Source organism: Triticum urartu, chromosome 3A, assembly GCF_056163025.1.
Source record: "Triticum urartu cultivar PI428250 chromosome 3A, HENAU_Tu73, whole genome shotgun sequence".
In the NCBI taxonomy this organism is placed as follows: Eukaryota; Viridiplantae; Streptophyta; class Magnoliopsida; order Poales; family Poaceae; genus Triticum; species Triticum urartu.
Genome location: NC_141875.1, coordinates 694,012,474 through 694,039,639, shown reverse-complemented (window position 1 = coordinate 694,039,639; position 27,166 = coordinate 694,012,474). Strand labels below are relative to the sequence as shown.

The window sequence follows — 27,166 nt, the reverse complement described above, 5'->3', positions numbered from 1 at the left end:
ATCCCGATCACCCCCAACTGGGCACCACTACTGATCATCAGGAAAGGAAACATAGTAACATTGAGAGTCCTCGTCGAACTCCCACTTGAGCTCGAGCGCGTCACCTGGAGCGGAATCATCTGGACCTGCATCTGGTGTAATAGTAATATGTGAGCCACAGGGACTCAGCAATCTCGCATCCTCGCGATCAAGACTATTTAAGCTTAATAGGTAGGGTAAGGTAAATATAAGTGGAGCTGCAGCAAGCGACTAGCATATATGGTGGCTATCTTATTCGCAAAAGAGAGCGAGAAGAGGAGGCAAAGCGCGAGAGAGAAACTAGAGAACAACCTGCGCAAGCATTACTCCAACACCGTGTCCACTTCCCGGACTCCGCCGAGAAGAGGCCATCACGGTAACACACTCGGTTGATTCATTTTAATTAAGTTAAGGTTCAAGTTATCTACAATCGGATATTAATAAATTCCCATCTGCCGATAACCGTGGGCACGGCTTTCGAAAGTTCAAATCCCTGCAGGGGAGTCCCAACTTAGCCCATGACAAGCTCTCACGGTCAACGAAGGAATAGACCTCCTCCCGAGACGTTCCTATCAGACTCGGTATCTCAGTTCGTCAAGACACTTCGACAGGTTAAAACTAATCCAGCAACACCGCCCGAATGTGCCGACAAATCCCGATAGGAGCTGCACATATCTCTTTCTTAGGGCACACTCAGATTGTCCTAGGTACGGGTAGGCCAGCCCAGAGTTGCCCCTGGTGGCCACCGGCAGCTGAGAGGTGGACCAACACTCAGAGGAGCACTGGCCCGGGGGGGTTAAAATAAGATGACCCTCGGGCTCCGGGAACCCAAGGGAAAAAGAGGCTAGGTGGCAAATGGTAAAACCAATGTTGGGCATTGCTGGAAAAGCTTTAATCAAGGTGAACTATCAAGGGGTTCCCATTATAACCCAACCGCGTAAGGAACGCAAAATCCGGGAACATAACACCGATATGACGGAAAACTAGGGCGGCAAGAGTGGAACAAAACACTAGGCGAGAGGCCGAGCCTTCCACCCTTTACCAAGTATATAGATGCATTAAGATAACATGGCAATATAATGATATCCCAACAAGTAAATAAATGTTCCAACAAGGAACGGCCTTCAATCTTCACCTGCAACTAGCAATGCTATAAGAGGGGCTGAGCAAAGTGGTAACATAGCCAATCAACGGTTTGCTAGGACATGGTGGGTTAGAGGTTTGACATGGCAATTTGGGAGGCTTAAAAGCAAATGGTAGGCATTGTAGCATTGGCATAGCAAAAGAGCGAGCAAACTAGCATAGCAAAGATAGTAGTGATTTCGAGGGTATGATCATCTTGCCTGCAAAGCTGTCAGAGTTGACTGGATCCTCGAAAGCAAACTCAACGGGCTCCTCGTTAGCGAACTCGTCTCCCGGCTCTACCCAAACAAGACAAACAAGCAACAAGGACACAATCAACCATGTGCAAGGACCAAACAATATGATGCAATGATGATATGCTATGCGGGATGCGATGCGGGATGCATATGCAAGATGTGACAGGAAAAGCATGAACCTGGCCTCAACTTGGGAATCCAAGTGTGCCACTGGAAAGATGAGATGAAATCGCTTGAAAACGATATAAAGAACGCCGGAATCGGAGTTACGGTTTGGAAATGGCAAGCGATTCAAATATGACACCGGTCTGCGATTTACAGCAAGTAGCCATCTAAATGCAACGAAATGGACATGCTACAGCACCCAAACATGGCAACAAAATACATGTAAGGGATGAATTCAAGATGCTTAACAAAAGTCTAGCACTGAGCTATGGCCAAATCATCCATTAACATGTTCAAACAAGCATGGCAAAAATGCATATGGTAAATAGATCTCAGACTTAGTGAAATTAACACTTGTCTGGAATTTCAGACCAAGTAGCACTCTTCGGAGCAACGAAACAACATGCTACAGGACCTGAACATGGAAAAGTAAAACATGGCATGGATCTACTCAAATAGCTTAACAAAAGTACCTTAGTGACCTTGAGCCAAAAGGGATCAGAAAATATACCAACAAGCACGTGAACATAGCAAAAACATAATCAGATTTCAGACTTAGTGAAAACTGGCACAAGCTGAAACACAACTCAAGTAGGCATGTTTACGAGCTCGATGCACTCACCACGGTGCAAGTCATGAAAAGCTAAGCATACATCTATCAAAAACACACAAAATGCAAGCTAGACATGGCAAGAACAAAAACATAGCATGCATGGATCAACTACAACATTATCGGGAAAATTGCAAACAAGTTGACAATCTGCCCAGATTCACAAAGTAGCAAAAGTAGAGCTCGATTGACTCAAGCTAGGTTGCTCCATAATTGCAAACAAAGACATGGCTGGATAGAGCACTACAAGATTAATAAAACATCCTTACTGATCATCCTCAAAAGAGGCACGGATCACTAGGAAACAACATGAACATATGACAACATGAGATAAACAGGACAAGGACTTAGTGGAAATGCTAAGTCCCTGAAAACAGAGTTACCAAGTGCACCACTTTGCAAACTTGCACTAGTCACCACACACATCACAAAAATACATGGGTTGAACCTCTAGAAAGATGAAAAAACCCTTAACAAAACATATGTAGAGCATCAGGGCATATCATGCACACAATAATCATGGCAAAAATGACAAATGTCTAAATGGAGTAGCAGATCTGACAATTAACTCAAGTAGCCCTCTTCTAACAGCATTTCGGGCATCAAGATGAACTCAAATGAAAATGATGCAATGGAGTGAAATGATGTACTCTCTGAGCCGAACATTTTGATATGCTATATGCATGAATCGAAGCTACGAATGTGGAGATACGAGGCTATGAACAGGAGCACATGGATTAGGAAATCTCCAGGACTTGGAAGAAAATTCCACCTCCGGATCTAGGGTTTCGGTGGCACGCAAACCGAGGCGCGGTCGGGGTACTGTAGCAGATCGAGGATCGCCAGAAAAAAGGAGCCGCAACGGCCGGATCTCTCGCCGGAGAGGCCGCTGGTGACGAGGAGGCGGTCGCCCGGAGCTTCACGGAGGCGGGGCGTCGCGTCACGGGGCGCGGGGTTGCCGGCGTCGAGCTTGGCGGCGGAGGCGGCGAGTGGCGGGGCGACGGCGAGTTGCAGGGCGGCGGTCATCGGCCAGTGCGGCGAGGCCGGCAATGGCGCGCGGCGGCGCCGGCCACCCGGCGCGGGGACGGAGGAGGCGCGAGGCGCGGGGCGGCTCGGGCCCGATCCGGCCCGGGGCGGGCTCCCCGTGGGCCGAGCGGGCCGCGGCGGCGGTGGGTGGCGGCGTGCCACGTGGCAGCCTACGACTGGCTGCGGGCGGCGGCGGAGAGGCGTCCGACGGGGGCGGCGGACATGTCCGTCGGTGGCGGGGCGTTTTTAGGGTTTCGGGGGAGAAGGAGATCCGAATTTCGGGGGGGGGGGTCTTTATATAGACATAGAGGGAGCTAGGAGAGTCCAAATGAGGTGCGGTTTTCGGACACGCGATCGTGATCGAACGCTCTAGACGATGGAGAGGGTTTTGGTGGGTTTTGGGCCAAATTGGAGAGGTGTTGGGCTGCAACACACACAGGCCTTTTCGGTCCCTCGGTTAACCGTTAGAGTATCAAACGAAGCCCAAATGATACGAAACTTGATAGGATGTATACCGGTAGTAAACCAAGGCCGCTTGGCAAGTCTCGGTCCAATCCGGAAATGTTTAATCCCCACACACGAAAGAAAGCTAGAAATGACCACCGGAGGAGAACGAAGCGCCGGAATGCAAAACGGACAACGGGGAAAATGCTCGAATGCATGAGATGAACATGTATGCAAATGAAATGCACATGATGACATGATATGAGATGCATGACAATGATAACAACACACGGAGACAAAAACCCGAACCCGAGAAAATAAAATAACTTAACGCCGGAAACGGCAAGAGTTGGAGTACAAATTAGGTAAGTTACATCCGGGGTGTTACACTCTTCCTCTTGAAGAAATACACCCACGTGTACCTTGAGTAGTCATCCACAATCACCAAGCAATACTTCCTACCTCCAAGACTATCGAAGGATGGAGGCCCAAAGAGATCCATGTGAAGGAGCTCCAAAGGCCTCTTTGAATAAATGATAGTCGTGGGAGGGTGAGCCTTCTCATGTAGCTTTCCTTCGATACAGGCACTGCAAGCACGATCTTTAGCAAAACTAACATTCGTTAGTCCACGGAAATGGTCCCCCTTGAGGAGACTTTGCAAAGATCTCATATTGACATGGGCTACACAGCGATGCCAAAGCCATCCCACATCAACTTTAGCCATTAGGCATGTCGCGGTCTTAGTGGGTCGCTTCGAAAAGTTAATCACATATAGACCGTTCTCGACATGCCCAACAAAAGCTACTTTAAGAGTCTTGCTCCACAAGAGGGCCACGATATCGATATCAAAGAAAGTGACAAAGCCCATGATAGCAAGTTGACGAACGGAAAGTAAATTGTATGCAAGGGACTCAACAAGCATGACCTTCTCGATCGTGAGATCATGAGAAATGACCACCTTGCCAAGTCCCAATACCTTAGAAGATGAGGCATCACCCCACTCGACATTGGTGGGCATAGATGGAACCTTGTGCACGTCCACCACCAAGTCCTTGCTTTCGGTCATATGATTTGTAGCTCCGCTATCGAGCAACCATGATCCCCCACCGGAAGCAAACACCTACAAGAGATCAATGCTTGGTTTTAGGTACCCATCTTGTAATGGGTCCTTTGATGTTAGTAACAAGGGTTTTTGGAACCCAAATAGACCATTCAATGTATTCATGAAGAGAACCAACAAATTTGGCATAAACATGCCCATCACTAGCACGACATAACACATAAGAAGAGTTAAAATCTCCGACTTTGTTGAGAGGGGTGGCATTGCCCTTCTTGACATTGTTCTTCTTCTTCTCCTCGGGGGCACTCTCTCCCTCCCTCACAAAGGTTTGCATGAGGGGAGGAGGTCGTTTGGTCTTGTCATTCTTCTTCTTGTTCTTGGAGTCGGGCATGTACCCAACCCCTTCCTTGGCCACACCTCCCTTTTGGTTGATCAAGAGATCGTTGAGGTTCTTCTTGCCTTGTATGCAAGTCGCAAGACCTCTCTCAAGTTGCTCCTTCAACTTCGCATTTTCCTCAACAAGATGTATATGCTCACAACACGGGTTAGTAGCATTTGCATTATCAATTAAAACCATATGAGGAAAAGTTGCTTTCTCCTTAGTTAGCTTCACTTGGAGTTGATCATGAGACTCCTTGAGACTAGCGTGAATACCCTTCAAGGCCTTGTGGGCCTTGTCAAGTATATCAAACTCCTCTTTGAGTCTAGCAAGATCAACCCCGAGTTTGGCCTTCTCGGAATTTAGCACACGAGAAACAATGAGGACATGATCATAATCTTTCTTTAACTTAGCATGATCAACGTTGTGTGACTCCTCAAGAGCCAAACGAAGACCACGCTCTTCCTCAAGAGCATTGGAAAGATCCGAAATCTCATCGGCATAGTCACGACTATGCCCTTCCATCTTAGAGATGGTGTCTTCGTGAGCCTCGATCATGTCATTGGCTTCACCAAGTTGTTCCAAGAGAGCAACAAAGTGCTTCTTGGATTTTCCCTTGAGTTTGCCCATAAAGGCCTCAAACTCGTTAGCCTCCACATTAGCTCCCTCAAGTTCATTAATGCTATCCATCGGGGAAGGATGATTAATGATGGTAGTTTTGATGTTGGAGGTTACCTTGTTGGTGGCTTTAGTCATGAGGCACTTGGCGGTGATGCTCTCATTGGGTGAGTCGAAGAGAGACACCCGTGACGTTGTTGCAATGGCAACAGAGGCCATGGCAACCGACTCACCATCTTCATCATCGTCATCATCCTCATTGTACTCTTCTTGCACAACCAAAGCCTTGGGAGGAGTCTTCTTGGTGAAGTTGTTCTTGTTGGGGAATGACTTGGCCTTGTCCTTTCAGATGAGCTTGCCACCATTGTCTTCCCTCTTCTCATACGGGCATTCCGCAACGAAATGACTCGCGTTGCCGCAATTGTAGCAAGTCCTTACACGTTGCTTGGCCCTTGTGCCACTCGAGTTGCTTTTGCTAAAGTTTGGCCTCGAGTTTTTCTTGCTCCAAAATTGCCTTGAAGCAAGTGTCATGTGTTCATGATATGCATACTTCATATCTTCGGGTTTGCTCTCCTCTTCTTCCTCTTCTTCTTCTTCCACGGTGAGCTTGGCCTTCAATGCTAGGTTAGCCTTCTTTGCCCGTTGAGAACGGAGCACCGCATTGTCGGCGGTCTTGTCCAAAATGTTCATGGCCACAAACTCATCCAACACTTCGCTTGAGGTCAAAGTGTGGAAGTCCAGTCTTTGACGAATGACGAAGGACATGGCCTTGTGATAGGGCATCATTGCCTTGAGGAATTTGCGCTTGATCCAATTGTCATCCGTGTCCTTGCTCCCGTGATCTCGTAGTGAGACCACGAGTTTGGTTACTCTCCGATAAAGCTCACGAGGTTCTTCATCTTCTTTCATTGCAAACTCATCGGCCTCATCTTGTACCACTTCATAATTGGAGCGTTGAATGCTTGCGCTTCCCCGGTAGAGAGAGACAACACAACGCCATGCATCTTTGGCCAAGGCAAAGGGACGAAGATGAGGTAGGTCTTCGGGTGGAATTGCATCTTGAATGATGAAGAGAGCATTCTCATTGAATTGATTATCCGCAGCTTCTCGAGGAGTGAAGTTGCTTGGATCATGCGGATAAAAACCTTCTTCAATGATTCTCCAAAGGTTAGTGTTCACATGATTTAAATGACGTTTAAAGCAGTAAACCCAAGAATCAAAGTCCTCATTTTTCACAATCTTAGGAGGAGGACCGGCATGATTCAAATGAGTGGAAGGAATCGGTCCACCATAAACAAGTGGTGGTTCCACATGGGCAAAGATGCCGGTGCCATTCTTACCACTAGAAGAAGGAGCCTTTTCACTAATAGCTTCCCCCTTGTCGGGGATAGCATCCGTCACCTTGTTGGTGGGATCACCCACTTTCAACGGTGCGGTGGATAGTTTAAGCCCCTCAAGAAATTTAGTAAACATGCTCTCAACTTCGGTCGTCATGGAGGTTTTCAATGTCTCCAAGGCCACATTGAACTCCTCACGAGAGACCGAGGTTCCCCCATCGCCCGTAGACGAGATAGGATTCACACCGGAGTGTTCCTCCGCACCGTCTACGGTATCAACCATACTCTTTGGACGGTAAAGTCCTTAATAAAGAGACGAGGCTCTGATGCCAATTGAAAGGATCGATATGGTTAACTAGAGGGGGGGGGTGAATAGGAAACTAACAATTTTTAGCTTTTCTTTAGCAATTTAAACTTTGCATCAAAGTAGGTTGTCTAGATATGCAACTAGATGAGCAACCTATATGATGCAACACGAATAGGAACACAAGCAAGCAAGATATATGAAACAAATAAGCTACACAAGTAAAGGCATGAGATAACCAAGAGTGGAGACGGTGGAGACGAGGATGTGTTGCCGAAGTTCCTTCCCTTTGAGAGGAAGTACGTCTCCGTTGGAGCGGTGTGGAGGCACAATGCTCCCCAAGAAGCCACTAGGGCCACCGTAATCTCCTCACGCCCTCACACAATGCGAGATGCCGTGATTCCACTATTGGTGCCCTTGGAGGCGGCGACCGAACCTTTACAAACGAGGTTGGGGCAATCTCCACAACTCAATTGGAGGCTCCCAACGACATCACGAAGCTTCACCACAATGGACTATGGCTTTGCGGTGACCTCAACCGTCTAGGATGCTCAAACACCCAAGAGTAACAAGATCCGCAAGGGATTAGTAGGGAGAATCAAATATCTCTTGGTGGAAGTGTAGATCGGGGACTTCTCAACCACTCCCGAGCAAATCAACAAGTTTGGTTGGCTAGGGAGTGAGATCGGGCGAAAATGGAGCTTGGAGCAATAATGGAGCTTTAATGGTGGAAGAGGTAAGTCAACGGGGAAGAAGGAGACCCCTTATATAGTGTGTGGAAAAGATCCAACCGTTACCCACCAACCAGTCCGCGGCCAGCGGTACTACCGTGCCTGGCCAGCGGTACTACCGCAAGGCCGCGCGGTACTACTGCTTGCAACCAAGTGGTACTACCGCACGGCAGTGCGGTACTACCGTACCGACCCACGGTACTGCCGCGACCCCAGCACAGAAACAGACGCAAAGCTGGGGGCGGTACTTCCGCACGCGCGGTACTACCGCGCCCCCCATGCGGTACTACCGCAAGGCAAAAGTCCCAGCCAGGGGGAAGGGAAACTTCCGTGCCTACTTCCGCAAAAAAACGGAAGTAGCAAAAACCCAACACAGTAGTACTGCCGAGGGGCGGTACTACTGCCTGACCGCATAGCGCGGTACTACTGCACGGCGAAAGCGGTACTACCGCGGCAGGTGCGGATGTAAAAAATTACATCCGCTCCTACTACCGCAAAGGGGCGGCACTAGCCTGGTGGGCAGCGGTAGTGCAGCTCCAGGGGAGCGGTACTACCGTGGGCACCAGCGGTACTACCGCGCCACCGCGCGGTACTACCGTGGGCACCAGCGGTACTACCGCGCCACCGCGCGGTACTACCGTGGGCACCAGCGGTACTACCGCGCCACCGCGCGGTACTACCGTGGGTGCCTACGGTACTACCGTTGATCCAGGAGCAGTACTACCGCAACCACAACAGCAGCCAGTCAAAGGAGGCAGGAAAACGGAGGAAGCTCCAAGGAAGAGTGAGGGGATAAAAGGAGACGTGTACGTGATGATTCCACCCAAACCTTTCCAACGCGGACCCCCTCTTAATAGTACGGCTTTCCTACGACTCAAATCCACCAAAAAGAAATGTAGAAAAGACGCCGTCTTCGTCAGTCTTCGAGGGGCACCCAATCATCTTGTGCCTAGCAAAGAAGTGTCTGAAATACTCATGGCACACGATTAGTCCGCAAATGCGTTGTCATCAATCACCAAAATACTTAGGGATAAATATGTCCTTACACTATAGATGAGGGGAAGCCTCCAGCGCCTAGTACGAGCGCTTGCACTTGTAACATTGGCCGTCTTGCGCTCTGTTGCCGCTGGTGCAAAATCTTCCAATATGGAAGTTGCTTCAAATGGCTTGACTTCGTATAGTATTGCTTGGTTTCTTCCATAATTGTATTCTCTTGCCAAACAACAGAAAAGCGAGTTTTCATTTCTCTTGAAAGGTTGGCACTAGAAATAACTGAGAATTACGAAAACGCAGTGAAGACCAAATCAAAATTATTTATAAGAAATGGCAAATTCTTGAGTCATCAGTACCACGCACCGTCTCCTTAGTTCTGGAAGATGTGCGTGGAGTTTCATAATTTGGTTATTAGTCCTCATATGAAATCCGATTTGGGCATTTTGGACTCGTTTGATTTGTATCGAAAAGCCTGATAAGCTCCTCGCATTGGATCTCTAGTTTGGGCTTGTTGGGAAATCTCATTTTTGACAAACTCCATGGTAGGCATGTATCTAGTGCTTGTAATTCCTTTAGATTGATTCCAACATTGGTTCTTTCATCGCGCTAAGTCTATGGGAGTTCCAAATCACCTACAAACACAACACAACAAGAAAAATAGTAAAAATTAAGGACAATGCAATGCTCACGATAAAATGGGTGTAAAATGGAGATCATGCATAATGGACATACAAATGGCTAACTGGGACATGATATGAAGAGTCATTGTGAAACAAATGAGCTCTAAAATGGTTCAAAAATTAGAGTCATCAAACTCCCCAAGCTTAAACCTTTCTCGTCCTGGAGTAAGAAAGTTGACTGTCTAAGCTCAGTATTGAGAACCCTTAGGCTTACATTCAAACCAAAGCCCAAAAGTATAACCTTATATTCATGCAAATTAACTTTGTAAAATTTAATCTAGTATTAGAGTAATACTTGTAATCCACTTAGTCCCATTGCCAAGGAGGTGAAGAAGGAAGAAATATTTTGTTGTGTCTAAATTCCCATTGCCAACCCATTGTATTTATCTTGTCTTTTGGTGTGATGACAATGTAGTTAGCCGAGCTAGTGATGATTGTTAAAGTTTATCTCAGTTCATTGATTCCTTGGAGAATTATTCAGGAGATGGTTGACCCCCGCCCCTCAAAAAGGTCAAAGGCGTGGTTTTCTGATGACTCGAAGGTTCTATTTTGGTTTATTTTAGTCATAGGGAAACCACACTTTCAAGAGGGGTCGAGGTGGTTGGATGACAATGTGGGAACACTACAAAATATAAACACCAACTATCCTACACCTACCACCAAAGGGAAGTCTTTAAACCACTTAACCACATCCTCTTGTGCCCATGGAATAGTGTACAAGCCTCTGGACAACCCTCTTTGCTTCAATTTCAAATATGCCAACCCATCATAACAAGCGATCGAAGCCCACTTGCACTCCGAGTGTAGTAGTATCACGCCGTCCTCTTCCCCCAATTCCTCTCAGAGAGCCACTATTCGCTGCTAGTGTGCAACAAATAGCCACGGCTTCGTTGAAGCCAGTGTAGTTGGGCTGGCCCAACAAGCATTTCGTTACAACTTTCATCCTGTTTTATTAGTTCCCATTGTATTCAGGGTCATATTTTTACCATGATTTTAACTAATAAAACATAAGTTACACGTAGCAAAAATTATATCATCGGAAACTTTGTTCAAGACAACTATATACTTTTCGTGAGATGCATTAACATATTGTTAGTTAAATCTATGGTCAAAATTTGACACAAAATACGAGGGGACCAATAAATCAAGACAGAGGCAGTAGCATTTTACTTTATTGCACTGTACCAAACCACTTTTTGCTTTCCCAAAAATTGTAATTAAAAAAATGTTCTGCATTTAAAAGAAAGATTGGAATTTCAAAAAATGTTAAAAAAATTAAAATTGTTCACATTTTAAAACATTGCTTTCATGAATTCAAATTCGGGAATATGTTTAAAGTTTATGAAAATTTTGATATTCTTGAACAAAAAATTGAAAATCCTGAACAAATTTTGCAAATGCGAGCATTTTTTGAATACATGTTGTTGTTTGAAAATACGGTTAACATTTTTATAATACACCTTAACATATTGAACATTTTTATCGAAAAAGGCTTTCGCCCCGCTTTATAGATAAAGCAACTGCCCAAGCAAAACATCCAACAAAGTTCACACACACACATAAAGGTCTAGCACAGACAAGTAGTCAAAGGGTTAATGTTGAGGGCACAGCTCAACAAGCCCTGAAGAAACAAAAAGCACGCACACACGGGGTGCGGCAGAGCATCTAGTCGGGCTCCGAGGGTGGCGGGGGGAGCGGAGGCGCCAAGCAGAAGGCCATCGATCGAAGGTCGGCGATGAGGTTGTTGATGAACATTTTTAAACTACATACTAAACATTTTCATAATATAGGGTGGACATTTTTACAATACATATGGACGTTTTTAAAGTACATATTGTAAATTTTTAGAATATGTAAGGAATATTTTTACAATACGTGATGAACATTTTTAAAATAAATAGTGAAAGTTTTTTATAAAGGATGAACATTTTTATAATACATAGTGAACATTCTTTTAATTATTTTTTAGGTGATAATTTTTTTTAATATAGGCGAACATTTTTGTAATATAGTATAACTTTTTCTGAAAAATTAAAACATATTATGAGAATGAACCGAAAGAAATGAAGTGATTTTGTTTTCATTTTTTTGTGATATTTTTGAAAGAAAAAGAGACGAAATAGAAAAATAAAAATAAAAAGGCTAAGCACAAATAGTGGCCAGGCCCAGCGAGAGTAACCTTCAGCGAAGGCATAAAACAAAAGAAAAAACGGCACAGGGGCTTCCTCCCTCCTGCTCTGCTCGCCGCCGCAGCAAGTACATGCACGCTCAGACGCTCTGACCGTTGCCGCTCTTCCTATGTCACCCAGTCCCACCGCCACAGCCGCGCCACCGCCACGCCGACCAAACCCTCATGAGATCAGGCCTCCCGCCGCTCGGAGCTGCCGCACTTCGCCGGGCGTGTCCTCGATCTCGCTTTTCAAGGGAGTCCTGAGCGCGCAGCACCGGATGCATCGGCCGCCAGGATCCCGCTTCCATCCCCACCCCGCGCGCTCTCTCCTCGTGCCTACCTGTGGCCTCCCCACCCCAGTGACAGGACAGCAGCCGTCGTGATTCGGCTGCGTGAGCATGTTCTTTTCAGCATATCATGTTCGATTAATCAGTTGGTAATGTCTTGGCTGTGTTACCCTATTGGATCATGCGAATATCTTCGGTTTCCCGTCTATTGTTAGCACTTTGTCCACAGTGGTTTTTAGTATTATCTTATATAATGGGTGTAAACTTCTGAATTTTGTCCTTACCATATGAGTTAGAATAAACTAGATGATTTCCCCGCGCATTGCTGCGGGACATCCGTATACATCCGGAATATTATTCTAACAAAATGGGGTTGACCAACAATGGAATCTGTGTTCATATTTGATATTTCCAAGTGTATTCACGAGTGAATTGTAAAAAACCACCATATTTGAAGTTGAAGCATCCAATTGCCACCACATTTGTTGCGCGTCCCAAAAATCCACCATTTGACTTGTAAATTTTCTCAATAAAAACAAATGACCGGTTTGCCGCAGTTAACACGATTTCTGACTAGGCTGGCCCACCCGTCAGGTGCCACGTGGGCGAGGCCAGACGACGAGTGGGTTGACGGCCGTTAGGGCACGCGCGTGGTCAAAGCGCTCGCGGCTCTAACTGCTTGGCCCATTCTCCCCTCTTTCCCCCGTCACTCTCTCTGTCTTGTGATGGCGGCGGCTAAACCTAGCGGCGGCGGCGGCGAGTCAACAGGCGGCAGAGGGACTGGAGGCAATGGTGATGGGTTCTCGGAGGTGGACAACTGGTTCGGAAGCAGTAGCTTGCCGACGCAGCGGGCTCCTTCACCGGAGCGATCCCCTTCGCCCCCCTCGCCACCGGAGTGGGACATTGAGCGCCGTGCGGCGGCGGCCCTAGCACGCAAGATCAGGGCTTCAGGCGTTGGAGAAGGCCATCAGTGGGCTTCAGGGTTCGGTGGCGTGTGGTAAGATTTCTTCCCCCTCCACCCCTCTCTTCATTGGATTCACTGGAAATTTTAGGGTTGTTAGATTGCATATAAACCTATCATGTTACAGTAGGGCTGTTAGATTTTAGGAAATTTTAGGGTTGTTGGATTTTAGGAGATTTGAGGGCAGTTTGATTTTAGGGCTTTGTTTACTGAAGATTATTGTTTGTTTACTCAAGTGTTGTAGCTGATATAGTTAATATCTTTTATGTATAACATGTTTCAGTAGGAAATATAGCTCTGGGTTTATAGTTTTATGCATGAATGCTTTGTTTACTCCTTATTGACAGTGAAGATAGTGCTAATATCTTGTCTAAATATCTTGTCTGAATAACATGTTACATTATTAAAACAGAATCAATCAAGCACTAATTCTCCTCAATTTTATGTAGTTTGGATGATGAGATATGGGAAATAAGGTACCATTTTCAAGGGAGAGACAACTTGGAGAAGACAATTTCTTTGTCAGAAATTATTTTTATGAACATGTTAGCACTGCTAGAGACTGAAGAGGGATATACTGAAGCTGACTACATGTTCTATATGAAAGAAGAAGGAAAGGGGGCAGCAGGAATGCAGGTTATTGACAGTGAAGATAGTGTGGAAGAGATGCTAGACTATTATGCTGAGCAAAAGGTGCTCAACATAACTGTAATTAAGGCTAATGAGCCTAATCCAGGAGAGTTTTATAGGTCAAATATTGTGGAGGAACAAGTGCCTATAAGTAATGTGGGGGATTCCAACATTATTTCTATAGATGAGGCAGGAGTATTGTTCCCTATTGCTGTTGAAGACACAACTGAAGAGTTGTATGCTGTGCCTATTGTTGTTGTAGAGCCAGGTCAAGAGTCTGCATATATTAACACACAATAGAGCATGAATTTGAAGAAAGCAAAGGGCAAAGAGAAAGTACAGGAAGATGTTGGCCCCTCTGATGATGAAGTGTTTGTTGATTTGAACTGCTGTGAGGAGGAAGATGAAATCATTGAGGAGGAAGAGCATGACATAGGTAATGAGGAGGAAGATGAAATCATAGAGAAGCTGAAGCAGAAAAGGAAACAAAGAGAGGATCCTATGCATCACTTTGAAGGAGACACAGAAGTGGAAGAGATGTGTCCAGAGGCAGAGGACTCAGACACAGAACCTGAGACACCTCTTCCTCAAACATTCAAGAAAGTAGGCAAAGCAGGCCCCACTACAAGATCACACCATGAAGCTGACATTGAGGTAATTCCTGATTTCATTCCATCTGATGATTCTGCTTGTTTCCCTGGGGACTATGGCATTAGTGATTTAGATGATGAGTCAGGTCTACCACTCCCTTGTGGAAGGAAGAGTCAAGCCAAGAGGGCCAGGACTAGGATCTGGTATGATGAGAGCAAGCCAGATGCTCATGACCAACTTTGCTTGAGTATGTGCTTCACTGATGTGTATCAATTTAGAAGAGCACTTAGGAATTTTCATATCAGAATCCTTAGAAATTTCCAGTACCATAGGAACTGCAAGGATAGGATCATTGTGCATTGCACAGAAAGGGACAATGGGTGTCCTTTTTTCATGACTGCATCCACAATTGCTCATGAGAAGACATTCTGCATCAAGAAGATGCAGTTGTTGCACACTTGTGGTGCACATGGAGAAAAAACCAAAGTGACAGTTGACTGGATGGCCAGAACATGTGAGCAGCAACTGAGAGATAATCCAAGGGCTGGTGTTGATGCAATTTTAAAAAGAACAAAGACTAAGTATGGGCTGGAAGTGCCAAAGACCAAGGCCTACAGGGCAAGGTCATTGGCCATTGAAGTGGTGGAAGGTGACATGAAGGGACAATACACAAGGTTTAGGGATTATCTTCAAGCTGTGCTTGATACCAACCCTGGGAGTAGATGCATTGTGACTACCAGAGATCTTGAGCTCCATCCTAGCCCAAATCCTAGGTTCCACTACATGTTCTACTGTCTGAATGCTTCAAAAGAAGGTTTCTTGAATGGGTGTAGGCCCTTTATAGGTATTATATGTATTCCAAATTACTCCAATTCATTGCCCATATCTTGTACTTAATAATGCACTGATTTCACTACCCAATGCTTTAATACATGTTTAGATGGTTGCTTTATCAAGCTTTCTACTGGGCAACAGATACTTGCAGCCACTAGTAGGGATGGGAATAACAACATATTCCCTATTGCAATTGGTATTGTTGATAAGGAGGACAAGGAAAGTTGGACTTGGTTTCTTAGCCAATTAAGAGCTTGCATTGGAGAGGGGAACAAGTGGGGCACATACACAATCATCTCTGATAGACAGAAGGTATATTTTTCATTTCACAATTGAATAAGCAATTTCTAGAAATAATAATTTGTTATACTTGCTACAATTGTGAAGTAATATGATTAATAATTTGTAATACTTGCTGCAATTATGAAGTTATATGATTAATAATCTATATAATGACTTAAACAGGGGCTGTTGAATGCAATTCAAGCTGTATTCCCACACTCACCTCAAAGATATTGTCTTAGACATATCTATGCAAATTTCCAGTCGGCTGGCTTCAGAAGTGAGGAGTTGAAGAAGCATATGGACAATGCTGCATATTCATACACCAAGAATGGTTTTGAGGTTGCAATGAATGAACTGAGAAAGGAGGTTGAGAACTTGTTTGTGTTACCATGCTAAGTTTGAGAACTTGTATGGATGATAACTCTTATGGTTGAGAACATGTTTGTTTCATCAACAATTTACTTGTTTGATTTTATGCTTTTTGCTATTCTATGAGATTTTGGCATTTGATGGTTAGTTTGGAGTGGTGGTTTTGTCGAGCCCGAGCCACCCTAAAGCCTAAATGCAAGGTTGAGTGGCTTTGTCGAGCCAAAGCCACCTTGAATACTAAATGGTGGTTTCGGTGGTTTAGGGTGGTTTTGTCGAGCCCAAGCCACCCTAAAGCCTAAATGAGCCTAAATGATAGGTTTAGGGTGTTTTTGTCGAGCCCAAGCCACCTTGAAGATTTAATGGTGGTTTGGGTGGTTTTGTCGAGCCCAAGCCACCATACAACCTAAATGATAGGTTTAGGGTGGCTTTGTCGAGCCCAAGCCACCCTAAAGCCTAAATGATTGTTTTAGTTGGCTTGGGTTAAAATTCAGTTTAGTTAAAATTCAGAACCAATTAAGGAGGAAAAGGAAAGTTGGACTTGGTTTCTTAGCCAATTAAAAGCCTACCTAACACCATTAATCTATTTCCTACCTACCAGCCACCATTTCTACTATATAAGGCACCCCCCAATTGCCACACACAACATTCAAACCCAAACACACTCACTTCTCCTCCCCCCAGCCGCCAGAGCAAACCCTTTGAGAGATGGATCTTGGAGAGGTTGTCGATGAAGAAGAACAGGTGCCCAGGGCCAGGCGTAGAGAGGCAAGAAGGAGGGAGAGAAGGCAACTAGCTCAGCGGATCCTTGTAGCACGCAACCGCAAAGACATGGAGCAGTTCGTGGAGGCATTCCCAGTTGGCTACAACCCTACTGATGATGATATCATCTACTGGGCAAGGAGGAGGGCCAATTTCCATCCTTTTCAGGTTACTAGGATGAGGTGGAGTAGGATTCTGTACCTAGATGAATGATATGTTAAGTTTCACTGCTCCTAGATCTATCTTGCTATCTATCTATGTATCAAATCAGTTGATGAGTGCAATGTAATAAATCCTAGATGGTGAGTGCACTATGCATATTTTTGGATTATTAGGATTCTGTACCCTATAGGTTAAATGCATATCTTTGTGCTTTATGTGATCAAAAATTTACATCATGTAAGCATTTGCCCAATTTGGCCATGCCCAATTGGTCTTGACCATTCACCATGTAGTCCAAAGAAGCAGATTCATAATAGCATAGCTCTTACTATAGAAAGCTAACAACATTACATAAGTGGGGTAGTTTTGCAGCTAGTCATTACATACATTACATAAATTAACTGGAGGTAGTTTTGCAGATAAACATCACAGTCATTACATTACTAGGGGATTCCCAAAATATACAACCCCAAGGCCAGCTATATTGTTCCAAGGCCACATATTAGCTTAACATAACTTAGGTGATGAACAACATTGTTCACTCATCAAGGATTGACTTGATCTTGGCAAGCTTGTCCTTGTTGCCATGACCAGCTTTCATAAGATCACCCACCAGAAACTCCAGCTTCTTCTTCTCCTCTATCAGCCAGTCCCTCTCTTTCTTCATCTCATCCCTCTCCTTCCTTGTGTTCCTAATGATCTCCCCCTGAGACCTAAGAATGCACTTCATCTCCTTCAGCTCCTGAGCCAGCTTCTCCATCTGCTTCATCTTGCCAAAGTCAGCACTATCCTTCTCCTTGCTGATAGCTAGCTTCTCCATGTCCTTGTCCACATCCATCTGCTTCTGCTTGAACTCTTCATCACTCATGACCCTGTTGTTCTGATCTGCCCAATCAAACATCTTGGTGACATCCTCAACCAGCTGACTGTACTGATCCCCAAGTGTATTCAACTGCTTGTTCACCTTGTCTAACTCTTTCTTATACTTAGCATGGTCAATCACTCTGCCACAATTCTCCTCATGAAACATCTCCCATATCTTCTCCAAACATCTTTGCAGAATAGAAGGCCATGGGGCATCAACCCACTGAGCAACTCCATAGTCAATACCATCCTGCATCAAGTATTAGAAAATAAAGATGCTAACTTCAAAAATAAAATAGATGAGATATCCAGTGATTCAGTCATACTTGCAGATACAATAGACATTCAGGAAACTTCAAGTTCAAATCAATGTCCTAAACATGTTTCATTTACTCAATTTACTGACACAAACTGATGCTTGCAAAATCACTGTTAAAAACATGTTTCATCAACTACAGACAGTCCAAAATGACTGAATTTACTGAATTTACTGCAGACTAACTACCACTAACACAATTAACTGAATTTACTGACAGCAACTACAGACAGTCCAAATTTACTACATACTAACTACCAAATTTACTGCAAACAGTGCAAATTTACTGCATACAAACTAACATTCGATTGTTGCAACTGCAGATAGTCCAAATTAACTGAATTTACTGCAGACTAACTACCATTAACACAATTAACTGAATCTGCAGACTAACTACCATTAACACAATTAACTGAATCTGCAGACTAACTACCACTGAATTTACTGACCTGAGGAACAACACATCCATAGAACCTCCTCCCAGTGTCCCTTCCTTCAAATGCAACATATTTCATGCATGGGGCCAAGTGCAGTCTACATGTGATGCTTGCATCTGCAACTCTACCACAGAAGGATGCATCTATAGTGGTGCCAGGGTTCGCCTGCATTGTAGCACACTAGTGAACCACAGAAAAGATAGGAACTGCTCCAAACATGGTCTCAAATCGAAGAACACTTGAACCCTAACCCTAACCCTAGGTGCAAAGCAGATATCTTACCCAGTGCTGCTCCAGATCCATGCCGAGCAGCTCCTCCTCATCGCTGCTCTCCTCTCCATCCTTCCACGACGGCATCTTCTACGGTGGGGAGGGAACCGTGCCTCCGGCGGCGGCGAAGAACTCCGGCGGCGGCAACAGGGGACAGAGCAGAGGAGGGAGAGTGAGAGAGTGTGCGAGTGGAGTGGAGTGTGAGCGGCGGGGAGTGGGGGCTCTGTTTTGTACCGCGTGCCCTAACGGCCGTCAACCCACTCGCCGTCTGGCCTCGCCCACGTGGCACCTGACGGGTGGGCCAGCCTAGTCAGAAATCGTGTTAACTGCGGCAAACCGGTCATTTGTTTTTATTGAGAAAATTTACAAGTCAAGTGGTGGATTTTTGGGACGCGCAACAAATGTGGTGGCAATTGGATGCTTCAACTTCAAATGTGGTGGTTTTTTGCAATTCACTCTGTATTCACTATGCTCATTCATTGTCAGTTTTACATCTGCATAATGGAAGACATGACAGTTGTACATCCTTGATAGATGAACACGATGTTATCTCATCATTTTATATTTCAAGAGGAGGGTCATAGAAGGAAGGAAAAGTGAGAGGCATGGAAAATAGTTAAAATTCCAAAAGGGTAGATCTAAATCCCAATGCAATTTGTATCTACGATGTCGTCATAGTTGGGTTTCAATTGAAGTCGTAGGTCCTTTGTTACGTGGCTCTAACACTCGGCCATAAAAACTGACCGATGCAACCAAAGGAAGCAATGCTCAAATAGTGCAATGTGTAACATCGCAGGAGAGAGGTGATAATCTACAACAACAAAATAGTAGAAGTCAGAGCTGTATAAAAGCGCTACTTACAAAGAAAATCCGAATTAGTCTTGATAAGAAAACTACAATGGAGTAGGAAATTTTAGGAAAATTGTACATATAGCAAAACATAGGGAGCTGATGCCCCAATGGCATTGCCAGAGGTAAGACAACTATGGTCCAAAACTAGCCGAATGCCCGTGCGTTGCCACGGAACAACAAATTTAGGCAATGCTATATCCGAGTGGAGGCTAGTATGCCTCACGGCTCCACAATACAAATCGTATGCATCACTATAGGATAGCTTACACTCTCTTATAATCTTAGACACTGTTCAAAAAATCGTTCGAGTAGCCGAGTAATCGGCCGATTAATCGCTACTCGGCCCTCCACCTTGTAAATTACATGTATTCGGTAGTGTTATTCGGCTTGGGGATTACTCGGCCGATTAATCGGCCTGACAACGATTAATCTGCCGCAGACCGATTAATCGCAGGACTCACAGGGGCCGAACTGTAAAAAAGTAGCCTCCCTCGTCTCTCTCCTCAATCCTACCCGTGGCACGTGGGTTAGGTTGGGCAGAGCTCCCAGCCCTAGCCGCCGCCTGCACTACCCACCCCGCGCCGCCGCCGTTCCTCCGCCGCCGGCCAACGGCGGCCCTCCCTCGTCTCCTCGCCGCCTTCCCCTCCCCCCCCACCTCCCGCATCTACCCCCCCCCCCCCGCCTCACCCGTGGCTGTCGCCTCTCCTCGCCGCCTCCACCTGTCGTTCCTCCGCCACCGGCCAACGGTGGCCCTTCCTCTCCCGCCTCTCCTCGCCGCCTCCCGCCTCCCGCATCTACCCCGTCTTTCCTCCTCATCAGTGGCTGTGGAAAGCAAGCAGGTGGCAGCCCTGGCGCCCTTCCTCTCCGGCCTGTACATGCTGCCTACTCACGTCGGCGACTAGGGCAGCAACAAGCAGGTGGCCGCCCCTCCCTCTCCGGCCTCTCCTTGCTCTCTTCACGCCGGTGACTAGGTTGAAGGAGAAGGGGCAGCAACACATCATCATAGCAGCAAGCAGAGGTTGCTGCCACTTCATGTTTGATGAATGATGAATTGATGATTCAAATGATTGCCGTGTAGAATTGTTACAACTGTAGTACTATGTGCAATTGTAATTTATTAATTTCATGCTGTTTGGTGGCTTAATTGTATTAAAATTGTATGTATGCAATTTATTAGTAATTGCCTAATTGGTAGTTGACTTTTGTTGTTTAACACTTTAACTTTAATTATTGCTAACTTGCTGCCCTACTTGATTTGTATTTTGTTTTTTGTATGTAGGAGAAGGCTACGTCTAGTGCCGCTTCTGAGGTGGCAAGTTCTCAGTCGCTAAAAAGGAATTCTGATGACATGGCGTGGGAATTTGCCATATTGTGTGATCCAAATGATTTGCAAAGAGTGAAGTGCAAGCTATGTGGAAAAGAAATGTCTGGAGGGGTCAATAGGATGGAGCAACACATAGCACAAATCAGAGGCTCGGTGACAAGTTGTATGGTAGCCACTCGAGAACAACAAGCTCGGTGCAAGGAGGCTTTTCATGCCGCAAAGAAGAAGAAGGTGGAAAAGGAAAAGCAAGCACAAGAATTAAGGGCCTCGGTGAACATAGAAGTTGAGGATGATGAAGAGCTTAGTGCAGTTGGTAAAGGTGACCCCAAAAATGTCGGGCCTATGGATCAATTTGTGGCGCCGGTTGATCCTAGTGTGCCATTGAAAAAATTCCAACGCAACATCAATGATAGTATCGACAAGGAGAGAAGCTACAAAGTGGGGCAATATTTGTCTAGATGGATGTACAAGAAAAACATACCCTTCAATGCTATCAATGATGATGACTTCAAACAATTTTGTGAAGCCCTTGGTCGTTATGGTCCTGATTGGAGGCAACCTTCACAACATCATATCTGAGAAAAGATGTTGTTGCAGGAGGTGGAAAGGACTAGGGATTTGTTGTAGCCACATGAGGCTGAGAGGGAGATCACCGGGTGCTCTGTCATGACTGATGCTTGGACAGACAAGAAAAGAAGGAGCATCATGAACTTGTGTGTGCATTGTAAGTTGGGGACAGTTTTTCTTGAATCAAAGGAGGCATCGGCTGATGCACACACAAGTCTCTACATCTTCAATTATGTGGATGAATGCATTGAGAAAATTGGTATCAATCTTGAACCTTTTATTTTATCTCGTTCTTTGCTTTTCAAGCTTTCATCATGTATTGATTATTGTGTTTTACCATGATGTTTGTAGGTGCTGATAATGTTGTACAAGTAGTCACGGATAATGCTTCAAACAATATGGGAGCAAAAGGGATGTTGAAAGAAAAAAGGCCGAAGATATTTTGGACCTCATGTGCAACGCACACCCTCAACTTGATGGTAGAAGCGGTTGGTAAATTAAAGCAATTTGGTTCTACAATTACCAAAGCAAAGGAGATGACTATTTTTCTTTATGCACATCATGCAACATTGGCGTTGATGAGGTCTCATACAAAAAAGAGAGACATTGTTAGGTCGGGAGTGACAAGATTTGCTTCGGCATTTCTTACCTTGCAAAGTCTTGCTGCAAAGAAGAAACAACTAAAGGAGATGTGTTGTAGTGATGCTTGGGAACAATGCAAGCATACACGTACAAGGAAAGGAAAGTCGGCTCATGCCACCATAATTAGTAGGACATTTTGGAAGAATGTGTCTCTTTGCATCAAGGTAAGAAAATTAATAATGTTCTTTAATTGTGTCTTGTCATCTTGTGTTATGTGTAATATGTTAAATACTAATGTTGTTCTTATCGTATGTTGCAATGCAAGGTTTTTGAGCCATTGGTGAAGGTGCTTCGATTGGCTGATAGTGATGGACAGTCCATGGCCTCTATGCATGGAGAAATAATAGAGGCAAGGAAGGCAATATTGCTTGCGGTTGAAAATTCAGAGAAGGACTATAAGATCATCACAACAGCCATGGAGGGCAAGATGAATGGGAGGTTAGATACGCCATTGCACATGGCCGCATATGCACTGAATCCCTATTATAGTTATGCTACCCCAAGCATATTTGTCGATGTAGAGGTCATGAGTGGATTGATGGAAGTTATTGAGACCTTCTATCATGATGATGATGAGAAGCAAAATAAAGCACTTAACGTAGACTTGCCATTAAAAATAAGGAGGGCATGTTTGCAAAGTTGGCTGCCTCCAAAGCTATAACGAATGCAAATTTCAATCCCGGTAAGCTTGTTCTCCTACATACTCTTTGTCTTTTTGCATTTTGCATTTCTGAAATTATGGGTTGATGGATTGATGCATAATACTTTGTTTTTTTGTTTTCTCATGTAGGAGAGTGGTGGGCAACTTATGGACTACAAACTCCTACGTTGATGCACATGGCTTTGAAGATACTCAACTTGACCACAAGTTCTTCTGGATGTGAACGGAATTGGAGTGTTTTTGAACAAGTAACTCTTGAATCTCAACTTGTAGTTATTCAAATTTGATATTTAGTTCCTTACTTTATTTATGAACAAATGTGAATGGCTACTTGATTAGGATTTACTTTGCAATTTTTAGGTGGATGCTAAGAGGAGAAATAAACTAGATGTAAGTCGTAGGGACAATCTAGTTTATATCCAATTAAATGGAAGAATGATGGACAAAAGAAAGAAATGTTTCTCCTCTCGTGATGTTCTCCTTGGTGAAGATGCTTCCATGGCACAAGATTGGATATGTGAAGATGCATATGTTGAGGACGAGGTTGATCCCGACACCACCATTGATGATGAAGTGGGAGCCACCGAGGCTATAGAGCCTTGTAGGAGTGCAAGAGTGAGAGAACTCCATGAAGTAGAAGAATTTGTTGCTGATGAAGATTCAGAAAATGAGATTGCTTTGGAAGAGGAGATAGAATTTGAGTCTGATAATGATGAGATGATTGAAACAAATGAGGACGAGGATGAGGACGAGGACACAACACAACCTTAATTCTTTGGTTCATGCTATTTAGTATTTACCTAGTAATTTATTTTGGTTGTGGCCTTGTGGGAGAAGGAGAACTTTGTCTACGTGTGCTGTTTGGTATTTTCCTAGTTTGAGTTCTCAACTTGTCATGCAATGCAACTATGCAAGATTGCAAGAATCCATGAACGATATTTTTTTGTGTTTTATGGTTGAGGACCTTGTTATGTTATGCACTTATGCAAGAAGTCAAGAACTATGATTATTTCATTTGTGTTTTATGGCTGTTGTGAATTGTCACCTGTGGACCTTGCTATGTCATACTATCATACATACTTGTGGACCTTGTTATGTTATACTGTCATATCATACATACCTGATACTTGTGGGCCTTGCTATGTCATGTGATACATACTTGTGGACCTTGTTATGTTATGCAAATTCAAGAACTATGATTATTTGTTATTAAGTTACTACAAGTCTTAGAGATAGAGCACATAATGATTGTTGCCATACTTGTTGAATATATCATATTTTAGAGCATTGTTGTCACACACACGTACACTCATTCAACATTTTGCTTTTTTTTTGAACTCACATGTCACAACTCACATATGACCTCAGATCAAAATAATCAAAACATAAAAGTTGTTCGCCTTGCCGATACGAATAACTTTCATGTTGATTTTTTTTTCATATTAGGTACTTACTCATTCCAGGGCATTTAAATAAATTCTTGCGTGGCCAAAATCTGATCCCAACACTAGGATTCTGAGATTTATAAAAAAAAACTGACCGACTAATGCTCGACCGATTAATTCTGATTAATCGACGGATTCACGATTAATCCCTACTCCCTAGTTGACCGAGCAGTTACCGATTACCGATTTCCTGAACATTGATCTTAGAAGAGCATTTTCTCTCCCTCGTCTACCGCTATCCATAATGAATGAATTAGTGAACTGAATGACAATGATGTTGCTTTGTAATATTTTACTAAATCCAGGATTATTTGCCTCTGAAAGGATAGAATTTTGAATAATATTTGAGCAGACACATTATCTCGGAGACAAGATAAAAATCATATGTAAATTCAACATTTAGGATTTTTTTTAAGAGATGATAACACATAGTATTAAAAGAGCACCGAATAACGCACCAATTTTAATAAAATGACAGGCATATACTCATCTGTAGTAGTATCGCTTCCATCAGTATGCAACAATTTTAGGCTAATAAAAGAATATGTAAGGTACATAAGTGCTTGTATAGCAAAATAGAACAAACCTTTTTTGTTTGTAGAACATAACAAGTACATCTTTTTATGTTTCAGAAGAAAGCACTGTACCACCAATATTTATTAGAATTTCCTCATGTTTTATACACAAAAACACAGTCAACAATGGTAGCACATTAACACACAAATCCCTTGCATCCTAAAGCGAGCACAACGTTTGTCATGGTAGGAGAACATCTCAAAGAGAGTTTACGAAGGATGGTAAAAAATCAAATAAATAATCAAAGATTGCTATATAGGTAGATGACAAATACCAGTGACACAGATGAATACATTGCCCATAAAGAGAAACCCAGGAAGAGGAAATATACCCCACAAAATTAGTACAGTAGAATGGCCTCACTACGGGCTCAGGTTAACCTACCTGGAAGCTGTGAGGCTGGCATGATCACCACACAGGCTCATGTTTTATGCAATTTTGTATTCTCTTGATGAACAGTATGTACGACAATGAACTACTTTGAGAAAATATAATTATGACAGTAATATCTTGAGCACCATAAGTGAAGGCACATGTAATTTGGATTTTTCATGCGCCACAAAATACGACATGGGATTCACGTACAGATAAATGTGTTACCTAAAGAAAATGTTTGACCACAAATGTATATGTCATGTGAATTTAAAGTTACTTACAACTCCAATTAATAGTGTATATGTAATGTCAAATTAAAGTTGCATACAACTGCAATTCATAGTGGTTTTCACGTCAATTTAAATATGTATCTGATTTTTTACGAACAAGACTTAGAGGTTGACCCTGTCTAGCTAAGCTGCGGGTCAGTGTTTAACATGGATGAGAGAAAAACAAAACCACATCCTATTCTCTCATTGTCATGACAATGATAGGAAGAAAAAACAGACATTCATAAACAAACAAAAAGATGGGACTTTTCATTGCTTCCTAGCCCTCTTGTTCATTGAGACGACTGAAGGATATAATGATCGACGATGCTTAAAGAGAAATAAAGTTGACTGCATTATCAACAAATGACAGGGCAAACCGGAAACAGTGATCAAGATTAGCAAGCAACTACATTAGTGAAGTGAGTGATCACACTTGATAGTTGATGGTGCAGAAGTACTCGAAAAGTAAAAGAAACATATGCGTACAATGGAACAGAGATTCTGCAAGGAATTTTTATACATAATATTCAGTCCTAATTCTCATATTAACAAGTGTATTGAGTTCCTGTTTCCTGAATTGTGTCTGTTTGGCAAGATACACGCAAAAAGATTTTGTACGGAATTGTGTGATCAAAAGAGGGGGGAATGAGGGGCAATATAAAGTACTGATTTTATATTAGATGGATCAAAGAACAGCTGCTGAATACCCGTGCGTACACCTTACAATTCAAAGTTTCAAATATTGTAGTAATAAGTAATTAAGAACAAGTTCATATATACATAGAAGTGGAAGGCTTCTGAATTCAAAAAGGGAGAAAAGACCTCACTCATATGATTCCATGGGTGAGCAGCCGCCGCTATGTCCGCTGACAAGATGATGACAATCATACTGTGGGGCGTTGTGTAGAGTTTGGGCTATGACTCTGTGGTTGTGCATCACCACTGTTCCTTCCTCGCATCTCAAATGGCAGCTAATAAGAAGAAGAAACAACAATCTTGATACACTACAAAAGGACCAATCACATATGGAAATCACCAAGAACCATATCACAAAACTGGAGGCAAGAGGACACTTCTCAAACATCTCTCCATCTCCAACCCGTGACTGCTATAGGAACGAGTAGTGTTCCTTAGCAATCCTCATAGTGATTGGCCCATGCTCTCACGTCTGGGTTGGTCGATGTCGAACTCAGCCGTGACGAAGCGGCCGCCACCGCGGCATCTGCATTGAAGGCCGTCGTCCTTGTAGCCCTGATCGACTGTTGCGCGCGCCACCGTTACCACGCACCGCCGATGCCCTTGCAGCGTCGTCCTGTGAGACCACGCGCTGGGCCGTCCTCGAGGCGCCCACCGGCAACGAGCGAAGGACATGGACGATATAGTCACCGGACAAGGACAAGGGCGCTCCTCCGATCGTGACATGGACATGGGTGGGATCAGGCTGATCCCTAGATCGGACTGGGGATAAGATGGGGAGAGGCAGGAGCGGGAGAGTGAATGTGCCGGGGTGGTTCAGGTTGGGGAAAGAGATCTGTAGATTGAGGATTTGAGGTCGTGGGAGAAGTTGAGGACGTGCAGGTTTTCCTCTTCTAGTTTCTCGCTGCTTTGGAACGTGGATTTTCTCGGTAGACTTTTTTATGCGTGGGAATCCTACAGGAGCGGGAGGACGTGGTTGCACCTATCGATAGGACGAGGAGGTGGAACCATTGAGAAGGTCGAACCATCACGACGTTCGATCCTCCTTTAATAGTAGAGATTCCAAAGCTTGGAAGC

General features: G+C 44.1%; 2 protein-coding genes and 1 pseudogene across 2 annotated transcripts; 2 read left to right on the top strand and 1 right to left on the bottom strand.

The window, feature by feature from the left end:
• The first annotated feature begins 13,705 nt into the window (after positions 1-13,705).
• Positions 13,706-15,280, top strand: LOC147981729 (uncharacterized; annotated as a pseudogene).
• Positions 15,281-17,330: 2,050 nt separating this feature from the next.
• Positions 17,331-18,766, bottom strand: LOC147981728 (uncharacterized). The gene is made up of 3 exons (XM_087514064.1): positions 18,692-18,766; positions 18,422-18,574; positions 17,331-17,906 (listed from the first exon to the last, which is right to left on the bottom strand). The coding sequence occupies exons 1-3, from the start codon at positions 18,764-18,766 to the stop codon at positions 17,331-17,333; spliced, it is 804 nt and encodes a 267-aa protein (XP_087370190.1).
• An 872-nt stretch (positions 18,767-19,638) lies between these two features.
• LOC125547231 (uncharacterized) lies at positions 19,639-23,496 on the top strand. The gene is made up of 8 exons (XM_087516073.1): positions 19,639-19,653; positions 20,811-21,293; positions 21,483-21,681; positions 21,774-22,228; positions 22,330-22,587; positions 22,686-22,746; positions 22,855-22,973; positions 23,086-23,496. Exons 1-8 carry the CDS (start codon positions 19,639-19,641, stop codon positions 23,494-23,496), a joined length of 2,001 nt encoding a protein of 666 aa, XP_087372199.1.
• The last annotated feature ends 3,670 nt before the right edge of the window (positions 23,497-27,166 follow it).